General features: G+C 42.3%; 1 protein-coding gene across 1 annotated transcript; it reads left to right on the top strand.

Annotated features, from left to right (window-relative positions):
- Positions 1 to 3082: 3082 nt before the first annotated feature.
- LOC115177376 (terminal nucleotidyltransferase 5A) lies at positions 3083 to 9175 on the top strand. Its single transcript, XM_029738095.1, has 2 exons — positions 3083 to 4367; positions 5057 to 9175. Exons 1-2 carry the CDS (start codon positions 3939 to 3941, stop codon positions 5834 to 5836), a joined length of 1209 nt encoding a protein of 402 aa, XP_029593955.1. The 5' UTR covers positions 3083 to 3938; the 3' UTR covers positions 5837 to 9175.
- The last annotated feature ends 2060 nt before the right edge of the window (positions 9176 to 11235 follow it).

The following is an 11235-nucleotide window of genomic DNA, read 5'->3' as shown; positions in this document are numbered from 1 at the left end:
GCTAAGAGCAAATGGAATAATCTGAGTTTAAAGAGCTGGGTGGCTGCACTGCCTGATAGATGCCCTGACGGCTGCCCCACCCCAAACGGCCATGACATGGCACAGCAAGTGTGCTTGGCTTTGGCAGGTTTCTCTCTGATGTTTGATGGAGATGAGCGTCTGTTCTCTGTTTATCTGATGCTAGCTGTCATGCTGTGCTGCACTGTGCCATGGAAGTTCAGTCTGACACTGACATTAGAGTTGTGTCAGCTGTTTCGCTCACACTTCAGCAGAGAGCATTAAGCCCAGGGGGTATGATGATGGGGGGGGGAAAGGGATTCATGACAACAGAGACTGCGAATGTCCACAACACACATTCACAACACTAGTTAGCCCAGGCCAGGTGGTATATTGGCCAAGAAGAGAGAAATACATGGTTGCATACAGGGACTAAACTCATATTGTCAGATATTTCAGGGCTGGTCACATCCCCTTCACATTCATAAGACCACTGAGCTAGTCAGGCCTTCCAGAGTCGCTAGGCTAAAGTCCCCTCCACATTGGTAAGACCCCTCCCACATTAAAAAAGAATAGAATACTATAGTAAACTGTAGTATACTGTAGAATACTATACTACACACTGTAGTATCCCTTAATCATGTGTAGTACTTACAATAGAATGTTGTAGTATACTTTAGAATACTATAGTAAATACGACAGTATTATCTGCAAAAAAGGACTGTAGTAAATACTACAGTAATGTCCGCAAAAACACTATAGTCCACAAAAACACCACACTTTTTAACTATAGTAAATACTACAGTATTTAATTTGTGTATACCCTGCCCATTCCCCACTCCCACATTGCAATTTGTGCCACACATTAGTGTGAAACGTACATGCCAAGTATTGACCACATATTGTGTTCCCTACAGGTCATAGAAAAGAGCAGAAGCTCTGAACTATCCGTTCAGACCCCAGACCTACCTACCTAACTACAGGTTATGGAAAATGTGCTCTTTCAGTATTTCTCCAGTAGGTTTCCTGAAAGAAGTGGAGGCTTTCTCCATGTCAAAGATAATAAAACAAAAACACTATAGTAAATTCTACAGTGACGTCTGCAAAAACACTACAGTAAATCCTACAGTATACTATAGTCTGTAAAAAAAAATGACATTAATTACAATAGTATATACTACAGTTTTATTTTACTACAGTATTGATACTATACTTAACTGTAAATACTACAGTAAATACGACAGTATTCACTGTAGTGTTTTTGCAGACGCAAACCACTACAGTGAATACTACAGTAAAGTCCATAAAACACTACAGTGAATACTATAGTATTTTTTTCATGTGGGCTGGGATCAGATACAGCTTAACCAGGCACTAAATCAGGTCATGACTTATACTGTTTGATAGAAACAACCTTAGGGTTAGTGGTTAGGAACAATATTTAGGAAAGAGAGTGTTCTTTAGAGGTGACAGTTTGGGGGCCTGGTTTAGGAAATGGCATTAGGGAAACCAGAAGTAGGTATGTGTGGTTCTAGGAACGCCATATCATGGGTTCAATTCATGCAGGGATCACATACTAAAAATGTATGCACTCACTGTACTGCAAGTCGCCTTAGAGAAAACATTTGCTATAAGTGGCATATTGATATGACGTTTCCTCAACACAGCAAGTATATATAAGTATAGGAAAACTGGAACTCCCTAAAATAGACAAACTGTAGGAAGTGTCATATTCTACATTATGACTCACAATCAGTGGTGCAAAAAGTACTCAATCGTCATACTTGAGTAAAAGTAAAGATACCTTTTAATAGAAAATTACTCAAGAAAAAGTCACCCAGTAAAATACTACTTGAGTAAAAGTCTAAAAGTATCTGGTTGTAAATATATGTAAGTATCCAAAGTAAATGTAATTGCAAAAATGTACTTAAGTATTAAAAGTATAAACCATTTCAAATTCCTTAAAAAAAAAAGATTTTTTAAGGATAGCCAGGGGCACACTCCAACACTCAGACATAATTTACAAACAAAGCATTTATCTTTAGTGAGTCCGCCAGATCAGAGACAGTAGGGATGACCAGGGATGTTCTCTTGATAAGTGTGTGAATTGTACCATTTCCTGTCAAAATGTATCGAGTAATTTTGGGTGTCAGGGAAAATGTATGGAGTAAAAAGTACATTATTTTCTTTAGGAACGTAGTGAAGTAAAAGGGAAAGTTGGCAAAAATAGAAATAATAATGTACAGATACCTAAGTATTTTTACTTAAGTACTTTACACCACTGCTCACAATATGTTGTTGCTGGATATTTTTCAAATGACTTGGTTGGGATTGTACTCCAACTTTTTCCTCTTTCCCATAGAGGGCGGTATGGCAATGTCAACGCAAAGTAGGCTTTTGCTCCACAATTTCTGTATGGTCTATGAAATCCTGCAAGTCAAAATAACAACTCTTATAGCGAAAACCTTACATCTCCTATAAATTTCAACTTAAAATAATGCGATTTCAACTCAAAGGAGGATACATTAGGTTATTATATTTTCAATTAACTGTGCTTGCATTTCATAAGACTATACAAAACTAATTTTATTTGTGTATATAAAACACCTATCAATATGGTCACGGCTGTAGTAACATAGCGTAGAAAGACGCCTGTGCGGTGTCCCTCAAGTTAGGTTAAATTCTGTATACTTGAAAAACGGCATCATCCGAAGTAAGAAGTCCGATTTGCTATTGGTGAGCACAGATTTCGCTGTAACTTTATTTTTTATGTTTATGGCACCTGGTATTTCCAGGTGGTCTCCGGTCCCAGTACTAACCAGGCCGATGGTATTGCCACAATAGTATATACTTTTTCTCCCCGAATTAGGTCCCTTGGCACATCTCTGCAACTACTCAATGGGATCGGGAGAGGTGAAGGTCGAGTCATGTGTCCTCTGGAAACATGACCCTCCTGGTCGCCTACTTCTCTGCTCAACACTGCTCGCTTAAACCGGATGTTAACCGCACCAATGTGTCGGAGGAGCCAAGGAAAGCCCCACCGGCCAAACCCTCCCCTACCCCGGACGGCGCTGGGCCAATTGTTCGCAGTTCTATGGGGGCCACGGCCAGTTGCGACAAAACCTGGGATCAAACCCCAGGCTGTTGATGTCGCTCTAACTTATCTTCGTTCAAATGATAAGGGGGTTGTACATGTCATGTGACATTCCTAAAACTGTACCTGCCTTTCAGCGAGAAGCGACGCCCACAAGCCAAGCACAATGGATAGGTAACGGTTAACTTTGATGGAAAACAAAAGTAGCCAAACTAAACCACATCCTTTGCACGTGACGAGTTACATGGAAGGCTTTAAGAATGTATTGGAGACGAACAGTGAACCAAATATTTAGAAGTTGCGCGTCACAATCCACGGGGATTCCACAGAGGGCTGATCACTGCAGAACTGCGTATTCATGCAAATTCAAAAAATCATAGGCGTGCCTTAGGCGATGGAGTCACAGCCCGAACACAGAACTCCTGGTATACCAACGAGCACCAAAGACGGTGATGCGCACAGCTCGGATACACTGAGTGACAACCGACGAGGAAACGTTTCACGCTCTTTAAAGAAAGGAAAAAAGGCAGAAGTGAAGACTATCTTTGAGAGAAGGTCTTATTTACTGTCCTCCCTCGTTTCACGACAAAAGACGCGCGAGTCAACCGGAGTACGCAGCTGTCATTTCTTTACTGCGCATTGAGTAGCCTAGCCTATTTCGCCTTGATTTGATTTATGTTACAGTATAATATAGAGGAGATACTGCACTCTGACTGAAGATACCGATGTGGATGAAGTTGACATTGACCCTCTATAGCCTACTGTCACTGCGCGTAAAATCCACATTTGGATACCGACCTGTAGCTAAAGAAACTTTATAGTCAATTGCCGTTTAATTTTCTCCACGATGTCTGAAGAAGATAATAGCTGCACTGGTGCTAGTACTATAACTGAGGTTGAAAGCAGCAATACCAGCGTTCTCGGCTGGGAACAAGTGCAGCGCCTTGATGCCATCCTGACGGAGACCATTCCCATCCACGGCAGGGGAAACTTCCCCACTTTGGAGATGAAACCCCGACAAATAGTGAAAGTGGTGCGTAGTCGAATGGAGGAGAGGAATATCCACGTCCGGGACGTGCGGCTAAACGGGTCTGCTGCAAGCCACGTTCTTCATGAGGATAGCGGACTGGGCTACAAGGACCTTGACCTGATCTTTTGCGCGGATATGAAAGGGGAAAGTGATTTTCAGATTGTGAAGGATATCGTTTTGGACTGTCTCCTGGACTTCTTACCTGACGGGGTGAATAAGCAGAAAATATCACCATTGACATTAAAGGTAGGCTACACTTTCCATGCAACATTTATTGAAATAAATCAAATAGCTATTTAGAAATTAATTTCATTTATGAATATGGCTAATTGGGCTTTTACGCACCTTTTGGCCTTTTGCACATCATTGTGCATGAGATTTCAAAATGCAATAAGACAAGTTGACTGATTAGTATAATTTTATTCAGTTAAGAGGATTGCAGTAAACCCATTTAAAGCAGATCCAGTCTCCTCGGCCACCTAAGTTCAATAGATAGGGCACTCAATGTTTGTCCCTTATTGTAGGCAACAGAAAGATGCAAAGAAAATATGGGCCCAATGTAATTACATGAATATGTCTTTATATGGAGCTATGCAAGATTACCTGTTCCTGATTTAGTGCATGTATCGGCTTAATTTGATTTAGATCAGGAGTAGGCTACAGTATTTATATCCATGACAGTTATTCGTTTAAGATCATAGTGGCGCAAAAGCCTTTATACAGTATGTATACAGTATTTTTCAAATCCATTGACAGATATTCCTTTTAACTGAGTAAAGTGCCTTTATATAGTATGTATACAGTATTTTTCAAATCGATTGACACTTATTCCTTTTAACTGAGCAAAGTGCCTTTATAAAGTATGTAAACAGTATTTCTATCCATTGACAACTGGAGCTAAAGACTTCTTTTCCCCGTGTGTTTCTGTCTGACAGGAAGCCTATGTGCAGAAGATGGTGAAGGTGTACAATGATTCAGACCGCTGGAGCCTCATTTCCCTCTCCAACAACAGAGGCAAGAACGTGGAGCTCAAGTTCGTAGACTCTCTGAGGCGGCAGTTTGAGTTCAGCGTGGACTCCTTCCAGATCAAGCTGGACTCCCTGCTGCTATTCTATGAATGCTCTGAGAACCCCATGGCCGAGACCTTCCACCCCACCATCGTGGGTGAGAGTGTGTTTGGGGACTTTGGTGCTGCCCTCGACCACCTACGCCAGAAGGTGATCTGCACCCGCAACCCAGAGGAGATCCGGGGCGGCGGCCTGCTCAAGTACTGTCACCTGCTGGTAAGGGGCTTTCACGCCGACTCCGAGACGGAGATGAAGTCCCTGCAGCGTTACATGTGCTCACGGTTCTTCATCGACTTCTCAGATATCAGCGAGCAGCAGCGCAAGCTGGAGTCCTACCTGCAAAACCACTTTGTGGGCCTGGAGGACCGCAAGTACGACTACTTGATGACCCTGCATGGGGTGGTCAACGAGAGTACGGTGTGCCTGATGGGACATGAGAGGCGGCAGACACTGGGGCTGATCGCCATGCTGGCGGTGCGCATGCTGGCCGTGCAGAACGTCATCCCAAACGTGGCTAACGTCACCTGCTACTACCAGCCAGCCGCCTACGTGGCAGACGGTAACTTCAGTAACTACTACATAGCCCAGGTACAGCCCATGTTCCACTGCCAGCGGCATGCCTACTCCACCTGGCTACCCTGCAACTGAGACAGCACAGGGAAAGGAAGGAGTGAGAGAGAGAGGGAGGGAGAGTCTGATTCATTCATCACTGTAAAGTGTTTTTCAGATGAATGAATGAATGAGAGAAAAGGTATCCCCATGACCCACCATCCTGTATTGAATTTAAATGTGTTATGTTCTGTTAGAGCGTGGTGGGGGAAAGAAAATAACAGTCTTAAACCAATGGCAGGACAGTTTACTGTGAAAATGCCACCCTGTCTGACACACAACCCAAGCTTGGGAAGTATGGGATGGGGTTTTGCCCAATACAATAGATCGGGCAGTCAATGCAATAACTGTCAATGATGGACAAGAATGAAAGCCGCAACAATACTTTCATTGACACTGACCTGGATTGACTGACTCTGTTGCGAACTGAAAAGGCTGTGGAATTGAGCGATAGACGGAACATAATGTGTGGCTGCGTCTGTGTTCTGTGGTGTCCAGCTGCCTCCTTGGCCGCGAGGAGGATGCAGGCCCCTTTGCTCTCTGAGGGGTGTGTGGCTTGCGCCCTGACGCGCGCCGGGCAATGTCCCTGCAACACAGGGGTTACTAGAGCACCATAAAACGTTCTTTATTTCTGGTGAGGTGAGATGTCATCGCGAGCTTTGAATGACAGAAACTACACCTTAACTAACATGATGATGTGTTTACAAACCAAAGATTTTTCATTTATTGTTTTTAATACCCAAGTTTGGTGGGGGAAGAAAACAAATGTAAAATGCTGTCTATATTTGTATATGTGAACGCGTTTTAAGTGCCTAACACCAATCAGTAGTATAGACAGAGGAATAATGAGCAGCGGGCCATATCGTTTTGTGAATACATCCAGTCTGGTTTTCATCAGGCACACAAGACAATAGCACCCCAGAGGCTTGTGAATGTAACCGTGAAATCCCGATTCAAATCCTGATACAGTCTGTGTTGATGTCATATTTTTTGGAAGACAACAACATATCCCCTTGCAGTCATAGAGTATTAGTCGATTGGGGAGAGATGGGGTTTTGCTGTACTTTGTACAAAGTAGTGTGACAGGTTGATACAAGACCTTGCGTTAGCGTTTGCTGATATTTTAAACATTCCAGCTCCAATTATTAATAACAGTACCTCCTCATAGGTGCGTTGAAGCCACAGAGACGAGAGCATTGTTTGCTGTTTCTCTCCCGTAGTTATTTTCAGACAAACAAGAAGAATATTAGCTTGTGCCGTGGTGCATGTACTGAGATGGTTTAATATTGTTTTGTTGTTCATGTCGACAGCTTCGGTGAGCTTTTCAGATATCAGCGTTAAAGAAAGGCAACATCCTGTAGTTTTCAGTTTCATATGGATCACTGTATATTCAGTTTCACATGGTTTAAACTTTACTGTATTTTGTATTGGGGTGCTTCTCTTATAACTCACCTTTTGTAGCAAGTTCACAGCAGGCTGAGGGAATGAAAAACCTGTGTCGGAAGAAATAGATACAGAAGGAAAGAGAGACCGAACGGATCAAAAGGCAAACAGACAGTCTGCGTGTTCCTGTGCTGCCTTCTAGTATGATATTTGCTGAGACACCTGTGATGATGGGACATTATTTGCTGTAACATCCTAGCAGGGAACTACGCAGCTGCCAAAGAGGTTGAATTTATCTGGGCTGTGTCTGTAGTGTATGTGCTCGCTTTGGGTGGGCTCAAACCTACCAGCAAATGTTGTGCCAAATGTTTATCTGCCGCTTGCCCAATGTTGAAGGAGTGTTGGGCCTTTTGTCGATGGAGAGCGAGGTTGAGGATGTGTTGTTTTTATATAGAAGTACAGATATTGAGCTGTAGGGGGGGGATAAAGAGAAAGAAACATGAGGGACAGAGGAAAATGTGAGAGGCAGGAAGCTGGGCTGGGGAGATAGGTGCAGATGGTGAAGGGGTTTGTCTTGCTTTCACCACAGACAGACATACAGACAGACATACAGACAGACATACAGACAGACATACAGACAGACATACAGACAGACATACAGACAGACATACAGTGGTAATACCTCTTTCTCCCATCTTAAGATGACCTAAGCAGAGAGAATAGGCAGGAGATGAGAGGGGTTCTGGTACACACAACACAACTTTAGGGAGGTAGCCTATTAAGCCTAGCTTTACCTCTTATGTCAGGGCCTCTTCTCTGGGGGACTAAACCGATATCCTCGCATGCCTTATGAGCTTTGATAACATTTCCTGGGTTGGTGCACTGCCATGGTATTACTGTAAATTACCTGTTATTGAGGCCAAGTTAGGCAGTGGTTGCATGATCTAACTGCTATGCTGTAAGGTCCAAGCCCATGGGGAAATACTGACTCATGCTAATTCAGTTTCTCTAATGCCATTTCTCAACATAACATCTGGAATATGTTCCTCAACTGATAGGAATAGATTTTTGACATAAAGATGAAAATGAATGCTGATTCATCACCAGTATTGTGGGTCTTGGGGTGAGAGACAGTGTTATTAAAAATTGCAACATCGGTGTGCACTATACAAATCTAAAGTGTGTGTCTTTAGAGAAGAATAAACAGTGTGTTCACTTTGGGTGGGATTCCTGGCTTCCCACTTCTGTACAAATGGGTCATATCACAACTCTTTAGGACATCTTAAGGAAACTACTCTCTTTGTCTCCACTGCTGAGATCCTACTCTTGTCCTCTCTCCTCTCCCCTCACTCCCATAATGTGCAAGCAGTAATGCAGCTCCCGTAGGGAGCGAGTGAATGGACATCTAATGGAGTTCTACAGGGCGGAGGCACTCCAAAGGGGATGTGAATCGACTTAGGTGACCACTGTGTGACTGTAACCTGGGTGGTCAAGAGAACAGAGAGAAATGCACTCTACTCAAATCATTTCTGTAGACTCCTTTTTCTCTATTTTGCTATTTCACACATTCTGGTCTAACATATTTTTTCTTTTTGACTGTGTACATTTTGATGATATCGTCTGGATCGTGCAGGAAGTGTGTATTCTCATCTCTTCTCACTCTGTGGAATTGGCTCAGAACAGTTAAGCCAGTACCAGTCTACCATGTAGTTGGCAAGCAACACACAGGCTACTATGGGTTGCTGCGTTGTCTTGTTATGCATTGTTTCAATTTTTCAATCAAACCACCAAAAATAGAAATAGAGCCTGCCTCATGTATTTTTTTAATGATTGTTATTTTTTATAACTGTATCAGACCATGTTGCAGCGCTTTGGAGTCTGTGATCAGTTTGCAAAATATCATTTCTCAGCTTATATTTTTCTCTCCAGATCTTGTTAATGTCTGTTTCGAAGATAAAGGATCTTTTCATCATTAAAAAAAAAATGAAAACCACATTTTCACGTCTGTTTCTTGTTTGTAACAACGTTTGTAGGTTCTGTGACTGAATTGTGTTGACGGCGATGCTCAACTGTCTGCTCTATCTAGATTCTGATTGTTCCTGTCTAGCGTTAGGCTATTTCCCTAAACCACCCCCCCAACGCTCAATATCCAGGCTTGGCCTCAATGGTCTGCCCATCAAGGCAACTGACTTCAGGCTTCTTTTTCATGAGAGGGCATCTCTTTTAACTGACGCTAGCCATTCAGCAGCTTTTAGAAGGCTGGGTCCCCTGCTTACAGAGGACAATCCTGGCCAGATCCTGCCAGTCCAGACCCAATGGGCACCGGCCAGAGATAACTACTCCATCGCTGCCAGAAATAGCTGGTGGTGAGTGGGAGGGATTTGCGTCCACCCAAAAAGAGACTTTAACGCTTTTGTGTTGTGAATATCTTTGCCTGCTCATCAATTCTCTTTCGGAATTACTCCGTGCCTCCCATCCACACCACTTTAAATGTTGACTGACTGATCAGGCAAGGGCAGGGTAGCAGTGAATGGACCAGTTCCATGGATTGAAATGGAGCTCTAAAGCAACTTAGCTCTAGTATGGGTCACATGTCTCATTGTGTCCCGCATGGAGAGAGACAGACAGAGTAAGATGAGCAAGTAAAGTACAGTGTAAGGAAGTAAGCTATATTTAGGAGCCATGATAAGGATATTATCCCTTTCACTGAAAATTAAATGAGTGACTGCTCTATGCTTGTAGACACACTTCACTTTTCCAAACCCATCAGAAGACGAGATACGAGAACGTTTGGACCATCTGATCACATGTACCTTCAGCTTCACCAAGATCTCCAATATCTCCTCAGTGCAGCTGGCTTCAAACACCAGAAAACTTATATTAGTGATGCCTACACAGCACATTCTCCAGTGTTGAATCAACACTGAGCGTGCTTTTATTTTTAAAATGTTTAATTTTATTTGAACTTTATTTAACTAGGCAAGTCTGAGCATGTTAAGTGTAACACTTTCAGTGTTTATACAGCTCCACACTTCCAGTGTTAAATTAACATTTTCCTTAGTGTAATGCCTTATTTGCATATTGCCCAGTGTGCCTTGCCTTTCGAGTGAAATGTAGAGTTTCTACCCATGACTGTATTTGTTAGTGACAGAGACATGGTTGTTGCATTCATTCGTTTTCAGTCCTGTGGCCTTCACCAAGTGATATTCTAAGTGAATATGTTATCATTAAAATTACGTTATTTAAGGCAATACATACTTAAGTCCTTATTTTGAGGGCCTAGTTTTACCCTTATGCTGTACACTGGCCTGAAACATATGGTTTACAGGTCACTTCAGGCCTGCAAGTCACACTATGCTGGCTTGCAAAGTGATGTGCAATTCCTATTGGAATCCAGCCTGAGTGGGGATATTCAACATTTGTAATTTGTATTTACCCGCAAGCTGTATTCAGAATGACTGCCAGGGTTGGGAAAACAGAGATACGAGACGACCTAAAGCATCTAAACTAGAACAACCATTACATTAACCGGGGAAATTCGTCCAAGTAACAGATTGGATTGGTTTAGAAAAATGTGTGATATTTATATTTGAGTAGCATAAGAATAATTAATCAGTCAATGCACATGCAAAAACAAAGAAAATAAAAACTGCGATAGAGCATGCTGGGAAATATGACAATGATGGCTGTGTTTTTTTGTTGTTAATCTCTGATTATTACACCAACACTGGGGTTATTTTACAGTGTTAATTTAACTATTTACAGAGGTAATGTAATTTCTGAATCAACACTAGAAATGTTACACTGAAAAATCCACACTACTTAACACTGGTTTGTTGGTATTTGCTGTGTACTTAATGGCCTGTCTTTGCTTGAAAGGGATGAGACTAGACAAAACTAAATATGATATATAGCAGACAGTGTGCTTGGGGGAGATCCAAGGTCCACCGCCATGTGACTCTCCAAAAGGCAGCAGTAGTGAAAACATTGGCAATAGTTAGGAGGCTCATATCATTTTTCAGTTAATTGATTACATGTTGTGGGAGGTTGTTGGA

The sequence above is a fragment of the Salmo trutta genome, chromosome 37, assembly GCF_901001165.1.
Source record: "Salmo trutta chromosome 37, fSalTru1.1, whole genome shotgun sequence".
Lineage (NCBI taxonomy): Eukaryota > Metazoa > Chordata > Actinopteri > Salmoniformes > Salmonidae > Salmo > Salmo trutta.
Note: the sequence above shows the minus strand (reverse complement) of the source record. Positions and strands in the feature narration are given on the sequence as shown.

Excerpts from the sequence above, each read along its gene's own strand:
- LOC115177376 (XM_029738095.1), top strand. The coding sequence starts at position 3,939 with ATGTCTGAAGAAGATAATAGCTGCACTGGTGCTAGTACTATAACTGAG. Across the intron at positions 4,368-5,056 it reads TATCACCATTGACATTAAAG|GAAGCCTATGTGCAGAAGAT; the intron begins GTAGGCTACACT and ends TCTGTCTGACAG.